This window comes from Scyliorhinus canicula, chromosome 14 (genome assembly GCF_902713615.1).
Source record: "Scyliorhinus canicula chromosome 14, sScyCan1.1, whole genome shotgun sequence".
Lineage (NCBI taxonomy): Eukaryota > Metazoa > Chordata > Chondrichthyes > Carcharhiniformes > Scyliorhinidae > Scyliorhinus > Scyliorhinus canicula.
The window spans coordinates 38,007,308-38,032,471 of record NC_052159.1 but is presented as its reverse complement, the minus strand read 5'-3'; the positions used below and the strand labels follow the sequence as shown (position 1 = coordinate 38,032,471).

Below are 25,164 nucleotides of genomic sequence, written 5' to 3'. Positions count from 1 at the left end.
AGTCTGACATGATGGCGAAGGGGAGCGAGGGTCGGTCAGCCCAGTTCCCAAAGAACATGGCCTCACTCTTGCCACAGTTTATCTTGGCTCCCAAGCCAGTTCAAACTGATCACAGACGTTCAGGGAGTCGATGCATCAACATCAATTCCAAGCAGAAGATGGTGACGTCTTCCATGTACAGGGAGGCTTTGAGTGGAGTGTCTCCGCTACCAGGGATCATTACTCCTCTTATGCCCAAATACTTCCGGATGTATTTGGCAAAAGGTTCAATGCAACAACTCACAGAGCCAGGGACCCAGGTGTGATTACGACTTTGGGTGACAGTGGAATTTTAATGTTCTCCCTGTGTCTGATGGGTTTCCTCCGGGTGCTCCAGTTTCCCCTCTCAGTTCACAGGTTAGGAGGACTGGCCATGCTAAATTGATTGCCCCTTACTGTCCAAAGGTTAGATGGGGTTATGGGGATAGGTAGGATGCTCTTTCAGAGGGTCAGTGCAGCCTCAATGGGTCGAATGGCCTCCTTTTGCACTGTAAGGATCCTACAATTCTAGGATAGAACACAAAAACAGGACAGAGGAGAGAGGACTAAGGACATAGATACATAGAAGATAGGAGCAGGAGAAGGCCATTTAGCCCTTCGAGCCTGCTCCGCCATTCATCACGATCATGGCTGATCATCCAACTCAATAGCCTAATCCTTTCTCCCCATAGCCTTTGATCCCATTCTCCCCAAGTGCTATATCAAGTTTCCTCTTGAATATATTCAAGGGTTTAGCTTCAACTACTTCCTGTGGTAATGAATTCCACAGGCTCACCACTCTTTGTGTGAAGAAATGTCTCCTTATCTCTGTCCGAAATGGTTTACCCTGAATCCTCAGACTGTGACCCTGGTTCTGGACACACCTATCATTGGTAACATCTTCCCTGCATCTACCCTGTCTAGTCCTGTTAGAATTTTATAAGTCTCTATGAGAACCCCCCTCATTCTTCAGAACTCCAGAGAGAACAATCCCAACCTAGTCAATCTCTCCTCATATGACAGTCCCGCCATCCCTGGAAGCAGTCTGGTAAACCTTTGCTGCACTCCCTCGAGAGCAAGAACATCCTTCCTCAGAGAAGGAGACCAAAACTGCACACAATACTCCAGGTGTGGCCTCACCAAGGCCCTGTACAATTGCAGCAACACATCCCTGCTTCTATACTCGAAACCTCTCGCAATGAAGGCCAACATACCATTAACCTTCTTTACCGCCTGCTGCACCTGCATGCTTACCTTCAGCGAATGGTACACAAGGGCACCCAGGTCCCACTGCACACTCCCCTCTCTCAATTTACAACCATTCAGGTAGTAATCTGCCTTCCTGTTTTTGCTTCCAAAGTGAATAACCTCACACCTATCCAAATTATACTGCATCTGCCATTGATTTGCCCACTCACCCTACCTGTCCAGATCATGCTGTAGGATCCCTGCATCCTCGTTACAATTCACCCTCCCACCTAACTTGGTACCATCTCCAAACTTTGAGATGTTGCATTTTGTTCCCTCATCCAAATCATTAATATATATTGTGAAGAGCTGGGGTCCCAGCACCGATCCCTGTGGTACCCCACTAGTTACTGCCTGCCAATTTGAAAAGGACCCATTAATCCCCACTCTTTGTTTCCTCTCTGCCAACCAGTTTCTATCCACCTCAATACATTTCCCCCAATCCCATGCGCTTTAATTTTGCACAATAATCTCCTATGCGGGACTTTGTCAAACGCCTTCTGAAAGTCAGCCCTACCTGACTCCAGATTTGATATGAAAGTTTTCTGATTCCCTCCCATTGATTGAAAATGCGCTAATGATGTTTGTGTAGAGCTGTGGGGTCCAATTGTGGATTCTCTCCCCAAGCCCCTTTTTGGAGAGCACATCCATCATGTAGGTGTGAGATATTCTATCAAACACCTTCTCCTGGTCCGTGCTGATGATGGAGGTGTACCCTCCGGTCCTGCACATAGGCCATCGTATCACTGAGTAGCGTGAGGCCATCAGAGGCCTTCCTGGTGGGTACAGCACACATCTGATCTGGGTGGATCACCAACTCCAAAGCAGACTTGATCCAATTAGCAATGACCTTGGCTAGAATATTATAGTTCACATTCAACAGTGAAATGGGTCACCAATTTCTAATTTCTTCCCTTTCCCCTTCTCCTTCTAGATGAGGGTGTTGATGCCTTTCCTCTTGGATTCAGGCCTTCTGCCGTCCAGAAGCATACTGTCGTACACCTCCAGCAGGTCTGGGCCGATCCGGTGCCACAGAGCAGAATACAACTCAGCCAGTAAGCTGTCGCTTCCGAGAGTTTTACTCATCTCAAAGGACTTGATGGCCTTTGTCAGCTCATCCCAAGTTAGCTCTTTGTTCACGCTCTCCCACTCGCGGCTGTCTAAGACCTCTGTGATAGATGATAGGAAGGACTGAGAGACCCTGCTGTCTGTTGACTTGAGGTCATAGAGTCCTGCGTAAAAGGATTTGCTGATCCTCAAAATTTCAGACTGCGATGAATTTACATGAGCCATCTTCTTCCTTCAGGCTGCTGATCACAGAGGGTTCCCTGTGCACCATTTGGAAGAAGAAGCGAGAGCATGTCTCATCCTGCTCCATAGAGCCGACTCTGGACTGGAAGATGACCGTGGAGACCTCCGAGGTGAAGAGCGAGGCTTGCTGGCTTTTCATCTCTTGGAGATCCTCCTTGACGTCAACCCCCTGCAGCCAGAGTAGATTCTGCATGCTTTTCTGGAGTCAGGACATTTTCCCCACTCTCTCTTGCCTTCTGAGCCACTTTGAGGATGAAGAACCTCTTAATGATCCCCTTGCTTGCTTGCTTCCCACCAGAACAATGGATATTCAAAGAGGGGTTTCACAGTTCTCCAGCCTTTGAATTTCGCAAGATTCTCTGGGGTCACCAGTTTCACGGTCAGCTTCCATGACATCCTGTCCACCATCTGGTTTTCCTGTAGGTAACAGTCAGCCAGTAGGAGGCATTGGTCAGAGAAGAACACAGATTGATGTTGGTGGATCTGACAGTCAACGCACAGGACACAAACAGGAAGTCTATCCTGGAACGGATGAACCCGTCTGGCAGTGACTATGTCTGCAGGGTTACTGGCGATGTTGTGCAGTTTGCATATTTTACCGTTTCCATCAGGAGTCTGGACGTGGAATCCAGTTTGCTGTCGGCCCTGCCGGATCATCCAGTCGCATCAAAAGTCACCGCCCAGATTGACTGACCTGGAAGTGGCCAGCAGCAGTGGCGCTGCTGAAGGGCTGCCAGCCAGCCACTCACTCTTTACGTCAGGGGCGCACGCGTTAATCAGTCTGAGGGGAATATTTTTGTATGTGACATTTGCAACAAGGAGGCGTTCGCCCACCACCTCCTTAACTTCGGTGATTGTGTTGTTGCCACCCCACAGAATACCCAGGCCAGACAATTGTTTCCACATGACCAGATGGATGGCCCATGGGACCACCAACTCGACCACCATCTGTAGCTGCTGCGGTGAGGTATTCCACACTCCTGCAAGAACAGCATACCAGCCTTAACGTTGGTCAGGTAAGCAAAGTTGGCCACATAGTGTAAAGCAGCTTTAATGCTTTGCACATGAAGATGACATTTTAAAACTCATTTAAAAAAGTAGATTTACAAGTCACAAAGTCCAGAGTCTATTCAGTTGCAGGTTCAGGTTTATGGATATGTTCCTGCATACCTGTGGTGTTCACAAACTGTTGCAGGCCTGAGAAACTATCTCTGGTCTATTTGGGAGCGTAATGTCGACTGGGTGACATTGCGCAGATTTTGTACCCATGGTGTTCTGCATTGCACTCAGTAGGTGTTGTGACCGCAGGCCGATCTTCCTCTCAGACATTGCTGCTCCCAGTTTCCGGGAGCTGGTGCGTGTCCTTGTGTTCATTTTTTTGGGTCTGGGGTGCGTTGGTCACATTGCTGCTCCCAGTGTAAGACTCCTTCCTGCTTATTTCCTTTGTTCCCATTTCTTTTATTTTATTATCTTTGGTCCATGGACCCATAATCGGGATGTGCCTTTAAGCAGAACAGTGCTTGCCAGGATATTGAGTTCCCAGGTCTTGTTTCAGGAAAGCAGAAACAGACTCGTTGGCACTGAGTTAATCTTAGGAACTATTTTTTTGGAGGCAGTCAGTTGTTGGTTAACTGGCAACCTGTGGGGTGGCCAGGAACAGTGTTCTGTCTGATAAAAATCAGTGGTTGGTTCTTGTGTGATGCTCTGGGAGAGCGTGACAGAAATGTTTAGACCTTGGAAGGAGAAGGAACAATCTCTCTCTCTCTCTCGCTACTGAAGTAAAGAACTCCTTTATTTTTCTAAAACCAGTGAGTGTCTGGCGCATCTTTGCTGTAAATCTGAAAGGATCCTGCATCTACAGAAAAAGTAGATAACCTTGCCAGAGAAAACCATCTGAAGCTCTAGACCCTCAAAGGAAGAGGAGCTGTGTTTCTCTCTCTCTGCTGCTGATTGCCTGCTGTCTCTGTGAGTCTGCAGTGAAGATCGTTACAAGCTTAAGGAAAATAATGTAACCAACTGAAGTCTTACCCTTGAGAAAGAAACTAACTACAAGACGTGCATCTGAATCAAAGATTATTTTATGTTATTAGATTTTCTTTTCTTCTCACCACCATTTTCCTACTGTGTTGTTTGGCTGCCGTGAGTGTGGGGGGAGTTAGAAAAGGGGGAGTGATGCGGGTTGGGAATCAGATAGTGGATAGCTAGTTGTATATTTTGTCTATTTAACTATAATTACTGTTAATAAAAAAAGGTTATTTGTGCTTAAATTTTACAAACCTGGTGACTGTGGTCAATTTAACTCAACCAAAGCCAGGGGTATTAATATAAACTCTAATTTCACCTCTGAGGCGACTCTGGGTCAAGTGGGGCTGGAATTGATCATCTCCTAGCCCAGAGTGTCGTAACACCATCGACCGGTAGTTGCTGTTTCCAGGGCGTTTTGTTGCCTTCATCATCTGTAGTCCAGGGTTCTGTGGCTCCCATACTCCCTTGGTGCTCAGCTGCTTATTTTGTCGGTGGCGGTCAACGTGTCCTTTCGGAGGCGGCGCTGGCTGAAAACTGCCTTGATGGTCCACAAGAATGTCGGCAATTAATTTCTTTAGTATTTACCACTTAAGAGTTTTTCGGATTACCGTTTACCAGGGCCGTTCTTGTTCTGCTACCTCTTCTTCCACTGAATCTTCCTTTTCCAAAGGGAGTGGAATTGTTTCATAAGGGTCTTCTGGGGCCTTCTTTTTTAGCATATTGTGCAGCGGTGTTTTTGTTCTTGTTGCTGGAGGGTACATGAACTTTGTGATGAACTTCTTTGTCGCAGCACCACTGATGATGTTTGCGTACGTAGCACCCCATTTTGGGCAGGCCTCGTAAAGATAGCCAGTCTCCCACACAGGTTGCAGCATTTGCTTTCTTTACAGTCCTTGGTTGTATGTCTATCTGCATTCAGTTTCTGCAGAAGGTGGTGCGGCAGTTAGCAGCAATGTATCTAGTTTTGCCGCAGTTTCAACACACCCATGGCTGCCCCACATAGAACAGGTGGCCTCGAATTCCTCCAATGGCGAAGTTGGAGGGAGGGTGCAGGATGGCTCTATTCGCATCTGTCTTCAAGGTCATCTTGACCTGTCGTTTGCTCGTTCAGATATCAAATGTGGGGGCAGCACAGTGGATAGCACTGCTGCCTCATGGCACCGAGGACCCGGGTTCAATCCCGGCCCCGGGTCTATGTCCATGTGGAGTTTGTACATTTTCGCCGGGTCTGCGTGGGTCTCACCCCCACAACCCAAAAAGATGTGCAGGATACTATCCGTGTGGAGTTTGCACATCCTCCCCGTGTTTGCGTGGGTTTCGCCCCCACAACCCAAAAGATGTGCAGGGTAGGTGGATTGGCACGCTAAATTGCCCCTTAATTGGAAAAAAATGAATTAGGTATTCTAAATTTATTTAATAAAAGATGTGCAAGATAGATGAATTGGCCTTGGAAAAAAAGAATTGGGTACTCTAAATTTATAAATAAATAAAAAGTACCAAAAGTGTCTTTGACATCAATGCTGTTTTCATTCAGCATTCATAGATTTCATAGAATTTACAGTGCAGAAGGAGGCCATTCGGCCCATCGAGTCTGCACCGGCTCTTGGAAAGAGCACCCTACCCAAGCCCATACCTCCACCCTATCCCCATAACCCAGTAACCCCACCTAACACTAATGGCAATTTGGACCCTAAGGGAAATTTAGCATGGCCAATCCACCTAACCTGCACATCTTTGGACTGTGGGAGGAAACCGGAGCACCCGGGGGGAAACCCACGCACACACGGGGAGAACGTGCAGACTCCACACAGACAGTGACCCAAACCAGGATTCGAACCTGGGACCCATGAGCTGTGAAGCATTTGTGCTAACCACTATGCTACCGTGCTGCCCCATTCCTGGTGAGGAATGTGAGCATGCCCATCACAAGGATGTGGGAGTTGCACAGATGAGATGTGATAACCCGATTCAACTGCGGTGGCAGAGTAAACAGAGGCGCCGCAGTCAGAATGGACAGGAACCTCTGGTTGACAATCCCCTTGAATACCTTCAGAAGCTTGATGCATCCAGCAACGTTTTTGAAATGACATCGAAGTATTCCCCATTGGGGAAGTCTTGGAAGCAGAAGATGTCTGCCTCTTCAAACCCACAACACTAGAAGAGCACCCGCTTCACAAAGTAAGTTTGATCCATGGGCGAGTCTTGTCCCGACGTCTTCACTGTTACCCTGACAGCATTCCACACTCCTTGGCCTGGTGCTCGAGATGCAGCCGTAGCTCAAACGTTGAGTCATGCTGTACCAGTATTAGGTCCAAGCCAGAGGTTTAAACCAGTGTGAAGGTCCACCAATAGCAGCAGAACTCAAACCTGGTCTTAGTTCCCATTGTCTTCTTCAATACACAATCCCCATTGAAATGCATTAGCTCTTTGCAAAAACCGATAAGGACAGATACTACACTTGATCATTTTTTAAAAATTTAGAGTACCCAAATATTTATTTTTTCCAATTTTAAGGGGCAATTTAGCTTGGCCAATCCACCTAACCTGCACATCTTTGGGTTGTGGGGGTGACACCCATGCAGGCATAGGGAGAATGTATAAACTCCACACAGACAGTAACCCGGGACTACACTTGATCTTAGCCAAAAAGCCGGATTGCATCTTGATCTCTGGAGAAAATGTGAATATCATTGCACTTTACTGTTACGACAATTTGAAATGTTTTGCAATAATTCTCACAGATATTTGTGAATAAAGTATATCTTTGCAAAACAAAATCTTAACAGCAAGGCTAAATTTTCAGATGTGTTTCATTTCCTTCCCCAAATAATAGTCTACTTTCTATTTTTGAAAGTAGCAGTGCTTGAAAAGTTGTTTATTCTTTATATATGAATACAGAGTTCAGGTGGAGTTCTTGTAGTGTAGTTGTTAACGTCCCTGCCTCTGATGTCAACAGCACAGGGGCTGTTGGGGTGGATTCAGGGTCTACCTCTTTGACCCACCTGTGGTGGAGGTCGTGGCATTGTGGGCCAGATCTGCCTTTGGGCAGAGAACAGAAGAAGACGACTTCGGGTGTGAGCAGATCCTTTCCAGTGAATAGCAAAACCATAGAATAATTAAATAATCATGCGAAGGGGTCATGGAAACATAGGTCTTCGGAGCAGAAGTAGGCTATTCGACCCTTCAAGCCTGCTCCACCAGTCCCTCGGCTATCAAAATTCAGACCTGAACAAATTTAATGACCCAGCCTCTACTGCTTTGAGCGGAATAGAATTCGACGTGTTAATGACCATCTGAGGGATCATTTTTTCTTCATCTCCGTCTTGAAAGGGAGACCTCTTATTCTTAAACTATGCCCCCTAGTTTTAGTCCGTAGATGAATGGCAAAGATGCTTTTAAGGGGAAGCTAGATACAGGCACGAGGGAGAAAGGAATATGTCATGTTGATGGGGTGAGACAAAGTAAGGTGGGAGAAAACTTGTGTGGAGAATAAGTACCAGAACATGCATGGCTGGAAGGAAGGGGAAGGAGATTTCAATATCAAGATCCAACAACTGGCATATCTCTGCCATGGTACTAGAGGAAAAAGCAGCCTTCTCTGACACTGCCTGTAAAAAGAAATCTCCTGTAGTCAGTACACCCTATTGTATGGATGCTCTTAAATTGGGTGCTTCTTGTTTGCATGAAGCTGCAGTCTCCTGGCATTCATCCATGCCGTTATCACCCTCCCCCTCAAAGCACAGGAACAATGGAATCCCAGAAGGAAATCCATTATTCACTCTGTAGAAGCCTGTTGAATTCTCATTAAGTTTCACACAGGACCTTCAAATAATCAGAAACTGCTGTGGCAATGTAGAGGAAGTGACTCCCTGAGTTGTAGAATCACACTCCTGTGTGACCGTGTAGATCGGATCCTGTCCATAGGCCACCATATAGGATAAGTACAGCCACCTTTACAGTGGCGGTGATTTTCATAGGAACATAGTAATTGGGAGCAGAAGTAAGCAATTCAGCCCCTGAGCCTGCTCTGCCATTCAATCATATCACGCATAGTCTCTTCCTGGTCTCAAATCCACCTCCCCACCTGTTGGCCATATCCCTTTAACCTGTTTTTCATCAAAATATATATCTCTTTCTTGAAAACATTTAATAACTCAGATTTTAAAAGAATATTTTATTCAAATTTTCTAATTTTAACAATTTTTTTAACAGGTTTTCCAATTAAGGGGCAATCCGCCTATCCCTGCACATCTTTTGGGTTGTGGGGGTGTGACCCACGCAGACACAAGAACAATGTGCAAACTCCACATGAACTGTGTGGAGCCTGGGCCGGGATCGAACCCGGGTCCACGGTGCCGTGAGGCAGCAGTGCTAACCACTGCGCCACCATGCCACACATTGGGCAATAAGTAGGCAGAAACACACAGAAATCATGGCGGTACATAGCTACACTCCATTTCTCATTCCACTGCAGCAGAGAATTGGACTGTTGTGCTGCCCATGGCCACAAGGAGTGTACAAATCAGAGGTAAAATTCCACATTTGCCATAAAGTACGTTTTTTTTTAAATTGATTTCTACTTCTCGACTGTTATTCAACAAGAACAACTAGTACTTGTGTAGCAATTTTAAAAGAATAAAATGTGCCAATGCACTTCAGAGTCGCATTAGGACATTTTGAGGCAGATGACCAAAAGCTTGGTCAACAAGATAGGATTTAAACTGCGTTGTAAAAGAGTAAAGGGAAGTGGAGAGGGAGGGAGGGAATTCCAGAGCTTGGGGCCCAGCGAGCTGAAGGCACAGCCACCAATAATAGTATTTAAATCAGGGATGCTCAAGTGCCCGAATTAGATGAGTAAGGAGTTGATAGAGATAGGGAGAAGTGAGGATGCGGAGGAGTGAAAATAAAGATGACAACATTGAAAGAATATTAAAAATCAGGACATTGCTTAACCAGGAACCAATACAGGTTAGTGAGCGCTGGGGTAATGGGTGGATAGACTTTGAGGTGAACGATGGCACAGGCAGCAATATTTTACATGAGCTCAGGTTTACAGAGGATAGATTGTTAGAAACCAGCCAGCAGTGCATTGGAATAGTAAAGTCTCGAGGTAATAAACGTATGGATGAGGGCTTCAGCTGTAGATGACCTGAGATGGGGCAAAGTCAGCAATGTTATGGAGGTGAGTCTTAGTGATGGCTCGGATAACGGAAGTCAATCTCAGATTAAACATGACAATCAAGGGTGCCAACAGACTGTTCCAGCCTCAAACAGCTGCCAGGGAGGGCATGGAGTCAAGGGCTAGGGAGTGGAACTTGTGGCAGGGACCAAAGCCAATGTTTTCAGTGTTTCCACAATTTAGTTGAAGGGAATTAATGTTGAAGCAGCACCGGGGGCTGGATTCTCTCATCCCGCGGCAGAGTGTCCACACCGTTGTAAACGCCGTCTACATGGGGCCAGCACGGCGCTGGAGCGGTTCATGCAGCTCCAGCAGCTGATCCCGGCGCGAAGTGGGCGCCATGGGATCCGCGCATGCGCAGTGGCGCCAACGCGCATATTCGCAGTGGCCTCCTTCAATGCGCCTGCCCCGATGCAACATGGCGCAGGACTACAAGGGCTGGCACGTAGGAAAGAAGGCCCCCAGCCAGAGAGGCCAGCCCGCCAATCGGTGGGCACCGATCGCGGGCCAGGCCACATCGGAGGCCCCCCGGGGTCAGCGCCCCCCTCCCTCCCCACAGTCTGCCACCCAACCCTTCCACGCTGAGTTCCCGCCGGCTGAGAGCAGGAGTGGACAGGACTCAGCGTTTCCACGACAGCTGCTCAACCCATCCCGGCCCACGACCGGCGCCGCGCCAAAGATGCCGGCACCAATGGCGCTGACTCTCCGCGTGTTGGTGTCAGGGCTGCGTGGCCCAGTCGCGTTGATTCTCCGGCCTGGCCCGGGGCTGAGAAAATCCCGCCCCGGGTGTCAGAGAAAGAATCTGACAATGCCGAAACGGTGAACATATTGAGGCAGGTGGTGGCGAGGTAGACCTAGATCACTGTATATATATTTTCAAATGATTTTGTCAAGCCGCAGCATGTGGTTGAGAAATAGGAAGGGGCCATAAATAAATCATTGGGGAACGCCAAAGGTAACACTGCAGGAGTGGAAAGAGAATCCAAAAAGCATTAAAACAAATGCTGATTTATTGGCAGAAAATGGCATTGTTCAGATAATGATTATTTAAAGCTTTACCTTAAGTTGTAATCTTCAGAATGTCATTTTGTATGGTGGCAACTTACAAATGTAAAACCATTTTATTTTTTATTCATTCGTGGAATGTGAGCATCAATAGCTACACCGGCATTTATTGCCCATCTCTACTTGCCCTTAAGAAGATAGAGATGAGATGCCTTCTTGAACTGCATGTTGTATAGCTACACCTACAGTGCTGTTGAGAAAGGAGATCCAGGATATTCATCCACTGACACTGAAGGAACAGCAATATGTTTCCAATTCAAAGTGGTATGTGACTTGGAGGGGAACTTGAGTTCCCATGCATGCGATGCCTTTGTTCCTCTTCGGTGGTAGAGGCTCCAGGTTTGGAACTTGTGTCAAAAAGGCCTTGGCATGTTGTTGCAGTGCATGCTGTAGATGGTACACACTGTAGCCACAGAGAATCTGTGGTGCAGGGAGGGAATGTTAAAGTGGTGGATAGCAAATGGGCTTCTTCGTCCTGGATGGTGTTGAACTTTATGAGTAATGGAACTGTACTCAGCCGGCCAAGTCGGGAATATTCCATCACATTCCTGATTTGTGCCTTATATATGGTGGGCAGGCTGTGGGAAGTAAGGAGGCTGCTCCGTACTCATTGGAGGTCCAAAGTAAAGCTGCACAGGTGCCCTTACGCTGTTGTGAGTGCAGACCAAATCCAAAAAAACTCCCAAGTTACTCACCACTGGCATCTCCTCATATGAACGCACAGAAGACAGTCTGTCTGCAAAGGGGGACAAAAGAATGCGTGATAACAAAAATATAAGTAAAATGTTTTCTGAGTTTTGTGAGAATGCAAACAAAACAGGATTGTAAAATAATTTAAAGCAAAATAATTCAATGTAGTAAATGATCAACTTATATAGTTTTGTTTTAAATAATTCTTAACATTGACGCTTTCAGGCAGCACGGTGACTCAGTGGGTTAGCCCTGTTGCATCATGGCGCCGAGGTCCCAGGTTCGATCCTGGCTCTGGGTCACTGTCTGTGTGGAGTTTGCACATTCTCCCCGTGTTTGCGTAGGTTTCGCCCCCACAACCCAAATATGTGCAGGCTAGGTGGATTGGCTATGCTAAATTGGCCCTTAATTGGAAAAAAATAATTGGGTACTCTAAATCTTTTTTTTTAATTGACGCTTTCTTCTGTGCATCCAACTCTTAAAAGAATCTGGCCTCTTTTAATGTAATGGATTTTACTTTGAATCAATATTCATGTTGTGTTAAATTAAATTGTCCCAAGAATATTTGATGTTATTTGCAAAAAATAAACTGCATGATGGAAAAAAGAAATGAAAGTGCTTGTATTGTGCAAATATTTACCTGCTGGATTGCCACGAATATACTCCACTTTCTCTTCTAAAATTCTAATTTGTCTCTCTAGTTGGGTATTCAGCTCCTGCTGTGTTTCATACCGAGTTTTCCATTCATTCCCTGATGAAGGATGGACACAGGAAACAGGACATTAAAAAAAAACTTCAGAGCCTGAGTTTGGGATCGATGTGTATTGTTGGGCAATGCATGGAGTCCTTTTACAGCTTACCCAAAACAAATAGTGACACTAAGGGCCTAAAATGGAATTTTGTATTGCTCAGTACTAATGCCTTAATGAGCATAATCTTCACATACAAACCTTTTTTGTTTAAAGTACATTTTAGGAAACCAGCACACATTATTTTAAATGGTCCATACCTTTTCTATGAAAACATATATTTCTCCGCCGCATATCAACCTCTCCACTGCCAGATTGCTGGTCTCACATCCAGTCCTGGATGAGCTGCAGTTTCCACCACTTAAACATTGGCAGAACAAAGCTGACCGTTTTGGACTTTTGGTAAAAACTCATTTGGCTAGACATTATTTTCACAGGTGAGGCTTTTAAGTGCTTTGGAACATTTTTCTATGTTAAAGGGAATGAATGCAAGTTGTACTAATCAAAATCTTGCAGGCAGCGGATGATATTCCACTGGGGAATACCCAGCAGGGGGAAAAGTTCCTCTCCGCTTAAATTCTTGGCCTGATCTGATCTTGGGCTCATTACCCTGAAGAGGCTGATCAGATGTTTCACTGGCATCACAGGGCTAGCCTCTCTGTAGAATATGAAGTTACAAAAAAACTAATGGTCATCCAATAAAATATTTATTACAGTGTGTTATAAAGTGTGTTTTTAGCCCTAGGAAAAGAATAATGCTCAACCAAAACTTTTCTTCTTATGTACCTTCATCTTCAATGCTGTCCAATCGCTTTTCCAATTGAGCCACCATATTTTGCAAATCAGAAGCAGATTGATCAAGCATGTCTCTGTGTTCAAAAACAAAAGACAGCGCACTGAAATAATCAGGTTCTGCAGCAAAAAACAGCTTCTGCATGCTTTTAGAGAAAATAAATCCCGAGGACTTTTAGACAAGACAATTTTATTATTATAGCAAGTGTTTGAGAGGAGCTTACAAGATTTAGATAAGCTGGTGTGGTAAGAATTACTGCGGTTTTTGTGCATAAATAAGTGATTCATATTAACACTCACTAGGGGGAAAGTTTTTAAACATATGATGCTGCTACCCATTCTCATAATATTTGCTAAAATGCTTTATAATAATTTCAAAGAGGGAGTAGATCGCACAGTTCTTCCATCTTTGTAACCTGGAGTTGAACTGAGTGGATGAAATTTTCCATATGAAATTAATTCTTCAATCCCAGTCTAACTGTGGCAATGCATGAATTAGTAGCACAAACGTGAAAATTCTTCAGAGCTAAATTGCCAATCTCTCTCACAAAGACAGCAGGTATGGGAAATTAACTAGTGATCGCCTAAAGCTGGAGCAAATATACACCGCAGGGCAGCCTACTTGAAGTTTTGATCTCTATTTAATCCCAATTATAGCCATCAACCACATTAAACATTAATTTCCTCCACTAGCGAGCATGTGACATTGGTGTCGCCATCTACATTCTAAAAGATGCACTACAGCAACCCACCAAAGCTCCATTGACAGCATCTTCCAAACTCACAGCATCTACGTCTTAGAAGTACAGCCAGCCAGCATGTGGGAATATCAGCACCTGCAACTGCCCCTTCAAGTCACGCACTAGCCTAACTTGGAAATATATCACTGTTCTTTAACTGCCACTAGAGGCAACATGATGGCACAGTGGTTAGCACTGCTGCCTCACAGTGCCAGGGCCTTGGTTCAATTCCAGCCTTGGGTGACTCTCTGTGTGGAGTTTGTACATTCTCTCCGTGTCTGCGTGGGATTCCTCTGGGTGCTCCGGTTTTCTTCCACGGTCCAAAGATGTGCAGGTTAGATGGATTGGCTGTACTAAATTGGCCCTTAGTTTCCAAAGCTTTTCCAGGATAGATGAAGTTACAGGGAATAGGGCAAGAGAATGGGCCTAGATAGGGTGCTCTCTCAGAGGATTGGTGCAGAATCGATGGGCCAAATGACCTCCTCCTGCACTGTGGGGATTCTATGAAAATCCTGGGACTGTTAAAATTCTAATAGCACTGTAAATGCACCCACACCACAGGTACTGAAGCGGTTCACCGCCACCTTGTCAAGGACCAATTAGGGATGAAGCTACCCCATGAATAAACAAAAAAAGGCAAGATGCAATGAATTTCAAATCATTAAAAAAAAATCAAAACTCTCATTAAAGCTTAAGGAAAGGCATGATTCACAGTGCCCACTAGAGTTGTATCGTTGCATGCCTGGAAATCCTGCACACTGCATGCTTCAAAGATGTAACTCGTCAATCCCTTTAGTTGGCAGGGTGATATATTTGGTTCACTGATCATAGTTACAGAATTCTGATTTCAAGCATGATGAGTGTTTGCTTTATACGGTGCGTGATATGTCATGTGTGATGGACACTGAAGTGTGACTTGGAGTAGACGCAGCAGTTTCATTATAAAACTAGCAAATATCTCATGCTGTTATTCATGTTAAATCAGAGGATGCATCATTATTTTAAGGGCAGGATCATTTATAGCATGTAAAGCACAACCCACTGTTCTGCTGCTAAAATGTAAATGTGTCTGTCTCGGTTCCTTCCTCAAAGTGTTACTTGAAAATTTGCATGAAACACTGTACCACCTGAAGTGATTAAAAAAATCTGAAGTGTGACAGAAAGTGTGACTAGATAAGGTTTTATCATTATGCACATGTGCACAAGGATTTGTTTTATGTAAAAAGACCTCGATAGGTTCATAGTGAATACCAGTTTACAATAATAGACCTTTACCCAATGATCAGGCAGTTAAAGCAATCCAAAGTGTGTTTTGCAAGATCAGAGCCTATCCCATACTATTGTTTATTTTGTACTGTGATTGGATATGGGGAGAGAGCCAAATTGTGTCACTCTCTGGTATTTAGTTGTGGATAGTATAGATGATCTTCCCGTCATTTACTGCAGTATTGAGTTTAGTATTCCACACAAGTAAAGCGGCGAATGGCATTTTAGTGCCTATGTGGAAGGGAGTACCCAGTGGAAGGAAATTGTTAAAATATGGTCTTCCCGGCTGCTGGTCTTTAAAAATCCATCAAGTTTATCTTGATTTTGCAGCCAGCCACACAGGGCCCATTCTATGGGGGGGCATTGGCTAAAGTGGAGAACAGGTTAAGGTTTTTAAATTATTTATAGTGATCTACTCAGTTTAGTTGTAATGATCACTCTAGCATGTGAATGGATGATGAAGTTACTAATGGGCTGCTAATTATCCTTAGCTGGTTAATTTGAAGGATCCAGGAGATGGTTCAATACCTACAGTCCTGAATAGGGCTGCTCAGGCACTCACCAGTACTTGAAAAACAGCTGAGCAGTGCGCCAATTGGATACCACCTTCTGACTGAGAGAAATGTATTGAATGATATAAAAGTATTAACATGCTAAGCAGCACATCTGTCTCTTAAAGAGATAGCGAGTGCTTGAGTGTGGCTACTCAGCAGTGCAATATACATTTTAAATCATGGACTCAACAGTGCACACCAAGGATTGCTACTTGATGAGATACTGATCTGTCAGATAGTGATCATTTGTCAACTGGTCAATATATGCTCATTATCAGAGAATTCTATTGTGTTTCATTATTGTACAAATTACAACACTACTGCTTTCAGAGTAAGATAATTTGGGAACCAGAAATTGTTCTGTGTGGGTCCACGGTCATTGTCATTTCCCCACATTCAGTGAATTACACATTTGAACCCCTAGAAACAGGGTTTGTATTCATTCCACATCCTTTAGTATCTTATCATTAAGTGTACACTCCTATTACCTCACACTTATGATGTGGAGATGCCGGCGTTGGACTGGGGTGAGCACAGTAAGAAGTCTTACAACACCAGGTTAAAGTCCAACAGGTTTGTTTCAAACACGAGCTTTCGGAGCACGGCTCCTTCTTCAGGTGAATGGAAAGGCTTGTTCCAGAAATGTTTATATAGACACAGTCAGAGATGCCCCGGAATGCGAGCACCTGCAGGCAATCAAATCATCAAAGATGCAGAGAGAGAGGTAACTCCAGGTTAAAGAGGTGTGAATTGTCCCAAGCCAGTTCAGTCGGTAGGCCTCTGCAAGTCCAGGCTTGTTGGTGGGGGCCGAATGTAATGCGACATGAATCCCAGATCCCGGTTGAGTCCGCATTCATGCGTGCGGAACTTAGCTATAAGTTTTTGCTCAGCAATTTTGCGTTGTCGCGTCTCCTGAAGGCCTCCTTGTAGAATGCTGACCCGGAGATCAGAGGCTGAATGTCCTTGACTGCTGAAGTGTTCCCCAACTGGAAGGGAACAGTCCTGCCTGTTGATAGTCGCACGATGCCCGTTTATTCGTTGTCGCAGTGTCTGCATGGTCTCGCCAATGTACCACGCTTCGGGACATCCTTTCCTGCAGCGTATGAGGTAGACTACATTGGTCGAGTCGCACGAGTATGCGCCGCGTACCTGGTGGGTGGTGTTTCCACGTGTAATGGTGGTGTCCATGTCGATGATCTGGCATGTCTTGCAGAGATTACCCTGGCAGGGTTTTGTGGTGTTGTGGTTGCTGTTCTGAAGGCTGGGTAATTTGCTGCAAACAATGGTTTGTTTGAGGTTGCGCGGTTGTTTGAAGGCCAGTGGTGGGGGTGTGGGGATGACCTTGGCAAGATGTCCATCCTCGCTGATGATGTGTTGGAGGCTGCGAAGAAGATGTCGTAGTTTCTCCGCCCCAGGAAAGTACTGGACGACGAAGGGTACTCTGTCAGTGGTGTCCCGTGTTTGTCTTCTGAGGAGGTCGGTGCGGTTTTTTGCTGTGGCGCGGTGGAACTGTCGATCAATGAGTCGAGCGCCATATCCCGTTCGTACGAGGGCATCTTTCAGCATCTGTAGGTGTCTGTTGCGCTCCTCCTTGTCTGAGCAGATCCTGTGTATACGGAGGGCTTGTCCATAGGGGATGGCTTCTTTAATGTGTTTCGGGTGAAAGCTGGAGAAGTGGAGCATCGTGAGATTATCTGTGGGCTTGCGGTAAAGCGAGGTGCTGAGGTGACCGTCCTTGATGGAGACGAGTGTGTCCAAGAATGGAACTGAATTTGGAGAATAGTCCATGGTGAGTTTGATGGTGGGATGGAACTTATTGATGTCATCGTGTAGTCGTTTCAGTGATGTCTCGCCGTGGGTCCAAAGGAAAAAAATGTCATCGATGTATCTGGTGTATAGCATCGGTTGAAGGTCCTGTGTGGTGAGGAAGTCCTGTTCAAACTTGTGCATGAAGATGTTGGCATATTGAGGTGCAAATTTGGTCCCCATGGCTGTTCCGTGCGTCTGGATGAAGAATTTGTTGTCGAAGGTGAAGACGTTGTGGTCTAGAATGAAACGGATGAGTTGCAGAATTGCGTCTGGAGATTGGCAGTTGTCGGTGTTGAGGACTGAGGCTGTTGCAGCAATGCCGTCGTCATGGGGGATGCTGGTGTAGAGTGCCGAGACATCCATTGTGACGAGGAATGTTCCTGGTTCAACTGGTCCATGGGTGCTGAGTTTCTGTAGGAAGTCCGTCGTGTCGCGACAGAAGCTGGGTGTACCTTGTACGATGGGTTTCAAGATGCCCTCGATGTGGCCAGAGAGGTTCTCACACAGGGTCCCATTGCCTGAAACGATAGGACGGCCTGGTGTGTTGGCCTTGTGTATTTTCGGGAGGCAGTAGAGATCTCCAATGCGGGGATTACGTGGGATGAGAGCACGTAGGGTGTTCTGAAGGTCTGGATCTAAGGTCTTGATCAGTCTGCTGAGTTGACGGATGTGTTCCTTGGTTGGATCTGCGGGTAACTGCCTGTAGTGTTCCTGGTTGTCGAGTTGTCGGTATACTTCTTTGCAGTAGTCTGTTCTGTTCAGTATGACGGTGGCCCCTCCTTTGTCTGCTGGTTTGATGACGATGTTGCGGTTGGTCTTGAGAGTGCGGATGGCGTTGCGTTGTGCTATACACCAGATACATCGATGACATTTTTTTCCTTTGGACCCACGGCGAGACATCACTGAAACGACTACACGATGACATCAATAAGTTCCATCCCACCATCAAACTCACCATGGACTATTCTCCAAATTCAGTTCCATTCTTGGACACACTCGTCTCCATCAAGGACGGTCACCTCAGCACCTCGCTTTACCGCAAGCCCACAGATAATCTCACGATGCTCCACTTCTCCAGCTTTCACCCGAAACACATTAAAGAAGCCATCCCCTATGGACAAGCCCTCCGTATACACAGGATCTGCTCAGACAAGGAGGAGCGCAACAGACACCTACAGATGCTGAAAGATGCCCTCGTACGAACGGGATATGGCGCTCGACTCATTGATCGACAGTTCCACCGCGCCACAGCAAAAAACCGCACCGACCTCCTCAGAAGACAAACACGGGACACCACTGACAGAGTACCCTTCGTCGTCCAGTACTTTCCTGGGGCGGAGAAACTACGACATCTTCTTCGCAGCCTCCAACACATCATCAGCGAGGATGGACATCTTGCCAAGGTCATCCCCACACCCCCACTACTGGCCTTCAAACAACCGCGCAACCTCAAACAAACCATTGTTTGCAGCAAATTACCCAGCCTTCAGAACAGCAACCACAACACCACAAAACCCTGCCAGGGTAATCTCTGCAAGACATGCCAGATCATCGACATGGACACCACCATTACACGTGGAAACACCACCCACCAGGTACGCGGCGCATACTCGTGCGACTCGACCAATGTAGTCTACCTCATACGCTGCAGGAAAGGATGTCCCGAAGCGTGGTACATTGGCGAGACCATGCAGACACTGCGACAACGAATGAACGGGCATCGTGCGACTATCAACAGGCAGGACTGTTCCCTTCCAGTTGGGGAACACTTCAGCAGTCAAGGACATTCAGCCTCTGATCTCCGGGTCAGCATTCTACAAGGAGGCCTTCAGGAGACGCGACAACGCAAAATTGCTGAGCAAAAACTTATAGCTAAGTTCCGCACGCATGAATGCGGACTCAACCGGGATCTGGGATTCATGTCGCATTACATCCGGCCCCCACCAACAAGCCTGGACTTGCAGAGGCCTACCGACTGAACTGGCTTGGGACAATTCACACCTCTTTAACCTGGAGTTACCTCTCTCTCTGCATCTTTGATGATTTGATTGCCTGCAGGTGCTCGCATTCCGGGGCATCTCTGACTGTGTCTATATAAACATTTCTGGAACAAGCCTTTCCATTCACCTGAAGAAGGAGCCGTGCTCCGAAAGCTCGTGTTTGAAACAAACCTGTTGGACTTTAACCTGGTGTTGTAAGACTTCTTACTGTGCTCACACTTATTCACATTAAATCACACCTGCCCAAATTCTACCCAATCAAATAACCTAAAGTCTTAGGGCCAGCATGGTAGCATTGTGGTTAGCACAATTGCTTTACAGCTCCAGGGTCCCAGGTTCGATTCCCGGCTTGGGTCACTGTCTGTGCAGTGTCTGCATATTCTCCCTGTGTGCGCATGGGTTACCTCCGGGTGCTCTGGTTTCCATCCACAGTCCAAAGATGTGCAGGTTCGGGGGATTGGCCATGATAAATTGCCCTTAGTGTCCAAAATTGCCGTTAGTGTTGGGTGGGTTATGGGGATAGGGTGGAGGTGTGGACCTTGGGTAGGGTACACTTTCCAAGAGCCAGTGCAGACTCGATGGACCGAATGACCTCCTTCTGCACTCTAAATTCTATGGTTGTTACAGTTCTGCCTACCACTTGTCAAACCTCCCTCTTGGTGCTGGTTTAGCACAGTGGGCTAAACAGCTGGCTTGTAGTGTAGAGCAGCGTGGGTTCAATTCCCGTACTGGCTTCTCCGAACAGGCGCCGGAATGTGGCAACTAGGGACTTTTCACAGTAACTTCATTGAAGCCTACTTGTGACAATAAGCGATTATTATTATTATGTCATCAATAAACATTTTCCAAGTCCAAATAATTTACAAGTGTAACCCAGTATTGACCGCTGGGGTACATTGCTTCCATCGCTTTTCCAATTTGAACAATACCATTTACCCTAACCCAGTGTCTTCACTGTCAACCAACGTTCCCTTCAAGCTGCTTCAATTCACCTTATCAGATTTTCTGCCAATGCATCTACAATCTACTACATCTACTGCATTCTCTTATCGATCCAATTGGTCAGTTCTACAGAAAGAATCTATTAAATTTGCCAAATGTGACTTGTCTTTGACAATTACCATAAAACCATAAGACATAGGAGCAGAATTAGGCCACTCAACCCATCGACTCTGCTCCGCCATTCAATCATGGCTGATATTTTTCTCATCCGCATTCTCCTGCTTTCTCCTGATAAACCCTGATCCCCTTATTAATCAAGATCCTATCTATCTCTGTCTCAAAGACACTCAGTCATTTGGCCTCTACAGCCTTCTGCGGCAGGGAGTTCCACAGATTCACCACCCTCTGGTTGAAGAAATTCCTCCTCATCTCTGTTTGAAAGGATTGTCCCTTTAGTCTGAGATTGTGTCCTCTGGTTCTAGTTTGTCGAACAAGTGGAAACATCCTCTCCACATCCACTGCATCCAAGCCTCACAGTACCTGTAAGTTTCAATAAGATCCCCCTTCATCCTTCTAAACTCCAACGAGTACAGACCCAGAGTCCTCAACCGTTCCTCATACAAGCTCTTCATTCCAGGGATCATTCTCGTGAACCTCCTCTGGTCCCTTTCCAAGGCCAGTATATCCTCCTTAGAATCAGGGTCCAAAACTGCTCACAATCCTCCAAATGGGGTCCGACCAGATCCTTAAACAGCCTCAGAAGTATATCCCTGGTATTGTATTCTAGCCCTCTCGACATGAATGCTAACATTGCATTTGCCTTCCTAACTGCCGACTGAACCTGTACGTTAACCTCAAGAGAATCTTGAACAAGTACTCCCAAGCCCCTTTGCGCTTCTGATTTCCTAAGCATTTCCCCATTTAGAATATCTTCTATGCCTCCATTCCTCCTTGCAAAGTACATAACCTCACACTTTTCCACACTGTATTCCATCTGCTACTTCTTTGCCCACTCTCCTAGCCTGTCCAAGTCCTTCTGCAGCCCCCCCCCCCCTGCTTCCTCAATACTACCTGTCCCTCTACAGATCTTTGTATCATCTGTAAACTGAGCAACAGTGCCTTCAGTTCCTTCTTCCAGATCATTAATATATATTGTGAAAAGTTGTGGTCCCAGCACCGACCCCTGAGGCACACCACTAGTCACCGGCTGCCTTCCTGAAAAAGACCCCTTTGTCCCCACTCTCTGCCTTCTGCCAGTCAGCCAATCTTCTATCCATGCCAGGATCTTACCCTTAAAGCCATGGGCTTTTAACCTATTTAACAGTCTCCTACGCGGCACCTTGTCATAGGCCTTCCGGAACTCTAAATAAATCACGTCCACTGGTTCTCCTTTGTCTAACTTCTTTGTTACCTCCTCAAACAACTCTAATAGATTTGTCAGATATGACCTCCCCTTAATGAAGCCATACTGACTCAGTCCTATTTTACCTTGCACTGGATGTGGGTTTCCTCCGGGTGCTCCGGTTTCCTCTCATAAATCCTAAAAGGTTTGCTTGTCAGGTGAATCTGATATTCTTAATTCTCCCTCAGTGTACCCGAATAGGCGCCGGAGTGTGACAACTTGGGGATTTTCACAGTCACTTCATTGCAGTGTTAATGCAAGCCTACTTGTGACACTAATAAAGATTATTATTATGGAATAATCTATACATTTCTAAATGCTTACTAATTTAATTTTTAATTTTGGATTCTAAGAGTTTACCCACAACTGCCAAATTCACATATCTATAGTTACCATGTTTATTCTTCTGATAAGAACAAAATAGGAGCTGGAATAAGCACCAACATCCCTTCAAGCCTACCCTGCCATGCAATAAGAATTTGACTAAACAGCAATATCAACTCCACTTTCCTGCATGATCCCAATGTCCCTTGATTTCTTCCCTTAGTGCCCAAAGATCCATCAACTTCAATTTTGAATATACTCAATAATTGAGCATCGGTCCCTTATTTTGAGGGAAATATTAGGACCCCTATTTCTAGACTCTCCAGCCAAGGATAACAATCACTTGGCATTCCCCCTGCCAAGCCCTCTAGAAATTGGATATGTTTCGATGAGGTCAACATTCATTCTTCTAAACTCTAGGGAACGTTGGCACATTCTACTCAAACAAAATCATTTCTGCCTCTCTTCTGTTCCGAAGAAGTCATAACGTTAACTCTGTTTCTCTCTCCAAAGATGTCGCCAGACCTGCTGAGTTTTTCCAACACCTTGTTTTTATTTCACATTCTACTCAATCTTCCCTCAAAGACCAACCATCCCATTCCAGGAATCAATTTGGCAAACATTTGTTGCACTCACCTCCAAGGCAAGTATATCCTTCTTTAGTTACAAACAGCAAAGATCTCTTGTTATGGTCTCAGAAACATCATGTGGAAATCTGTAGAATTCGCTACCCCAGAGTGCAGTGGATACAGGAACAGTGAATAAATGTAAGGAGTTGGACAGATTTTAAATTGGTCATGGGTTGAGAGGTTATGGAGATCGGGCAGGACGGTGGAGTTGAGGCTAGGATGGGATCAGCCATGAACACATTGAGGGTGTTAGGCTCAGGAGGCTAAATTGCCTACTCCCGCTCCTAGGTCATGTGTTCTAGGGAGGAGATGCTCTGGCTAATTTCGCAATCCAGACTGCACGTTCTCCCCGTGTCTGCGTTGGTCTCGTCCGGGTGCTCCAGTTTTCTCCCAGAGTCCAAAGATGTGCAAGTTAGGTGGATTGGCCATGCTAAATTGCACTTAGTGTCCAAAAAGGTTAGATGGGGTTACTGGGTAACGGGGATAGGTTGGAAGCTGGGCTTAAGTGGGGTGCTCTCTCCAAGGGCTGGTGCAGACTCAATGGGCTGAATGGCCCCCTACTGCACTGTAAATACTATGATTCTATTCTTTTTTTAAAATAAATTTAGAGTACCCAATTATTTTTGTTCCAATTAAGGGGCAATTTAGTGTGGCTAATCCACCTAACCAGCATATCTTTGGGTTGTGGGGTGAAACCCACGCAGTCACGGCGAGAATGTGCAAACTTCACACGGAAAGTGACTCAGGGCTGGGATTCAAACCCGGATCCTCAGCATCGTAGTCTCAGTGCTAACCACTGTGCCACCATGCCGACCCCTATGATTCTGTTCTAATCCAGCTCTTGATCTGTAACATTGCAGGTAGCAGATGAGGAACATATCAGCCGTGATAGAATGACAGTGCAGACCCGATGGGCTGAATGGCCTAATTCTGCACCTATATCTTAACTGATGTAGAATTGCAAGCATGACTTTCTTACCCTTGTACTTAACCCCCTTGCTATAAAGAGTAACATACTATTTGCCTTCCTAATTGCCTGCTATACTGCAATGTTAACTTTCTGTCATTTGAATACCAGGGCTCCCAAACTCCTTTTGCATCTTTAAAAACATTCTGCAGAGGTGAATGCAGAGATAGAGGATGCATTAAATTGTGATCTTTCAAAATTCCCTAGAGTCTGGAATGGTCCCAGTTGATTGGAAAGAATAAAACCCTCTTATTCAAGAAAAGAGGCAGAGAGAAAATGGAAATATAGATCAGTTAGTCTGACATCAGGAGTAGAGTAAATGTGAGAATCTATTATTCAGCATGCGGTAACAGGACGGTTGAATAATCACTAGATGGTAGGGCAGAGACAACACAGTTTTACGAGTGGGAAATTGTGTGACAAATTTATTAGTTTATTAATGGTAGAATTAGCAGGTACACAAGAGTGAAAACAGTGGTATATTTGGATTTTCAGAAAGCTTTTGATAAGGTGCCACACAAGAGGTTGCTGCATAAAATTAGGCTTATGAGACTTGGGGAAAAATATGACCATGACTTGCGGATTTGTTAACAATCAGAAAACAGGAAGTGGGAATAAACAGCTCATTTTTAGGATACTAGGGTGTAATTAGTGCAATAAATAATTCAAGGTTAAGTGCTTGGATGTCAGATGGTTACAACCTATATTATTAATTTAGGTGAGTGGCCAGAGGTAATATATCCAAGTTTGCTGCGATACAGAGCTAGGTGGGAAAGTAAACTGAGGAAGATGGAAAGAAATCAGTTTGTTAAAAATCAAATTCTCCAAATTCAATGTGAATTAATTATACTGCAATGCAGAGGCTGTGTACTGCCTGATCAGGGTATTGCTGGAGCTGTGAGCAATGTTCGTCAAAGAGCTTGCCAGAAATTGAAACCTGCAAGAGATAAATGATATGGCAAGTTCAGAAGTCTAGACATTATCCTTAATAATGCCTCTATGTAAAATTCTTCTTTGAACATTCCCCACAAATCACTTTCAAAATCTTCAAAGTAATTCACTTTACTTTAAGTGCTTTGAGATTCTTCCAAAGATGTGCAAAGGCACAGTATAAATAACTACAAGCCCTGAGCAATTGTTCAGCTTATTAATAAAATTTGTAATTCCCAGCATGGAACAAAGAACAATACAGCACAGGAACCGGCCCTCCAAGCCTGTACAGGTCATGATATCAACCTTTGCCAAAAACCATCAGCACTTCGTTGTGCCGTATCCCTCTATACTCATCCTATCCTATAACATAGGATATACAGCACAGAAACCGGCCATTCGTCCCAACCAGTCCATGTTGGTGTTTGTGGTCCACTCCAGCCTCCTCCCATTCATCCTCATCGAAATATACCATCATAACCATCTATTCTCTGCTCCCTTAAATGCTTATTTAACTTCCCCTT

At 45.4% G+C, this 25,164-nt stretch overlaps 1 protein-coding gene across 2 annotated transcripts in view; it reads right to left on the bottom strand.

Moving 5' to 3' along the window:
- ccdc169 (coiled-coil domain containing 169) overlaps nt 1-25,164 on the bottom strand; it is a 127,119-nt gene that overhangs the window by 100,873 nt on the left and 1,082 nt on the right. The window contains exons 1-4 of one of the 2 annotated variants that reach the window (XM_038818898.1): nt 13,830-13,850; nt 13,072-13,154; nt 12,177-12,287; nt 11,542-11,582 (exon numbers count right to left, since the gene is read on the bottom strand). In XM_038818898.1, coding sequence (XP_038674826.1) covers nt 11,542-11,582; nt 12,177-12,287; nt 13,072-13,150 — 231 coding nt within the window. In that variant the 5' untranslated portion in view covers nt 13,151-13,154; nt 13,830-13,850. Of the gene's footprint in view, nt 1-11,541; nt 11,583-12,176; nt 12,288-13,071; nt 13,155-13,829; nt 13,851-25,164 lie in introns of those variants that run through there. The other variant, XM_038818897.1, reaches the window with a different exon arrangement.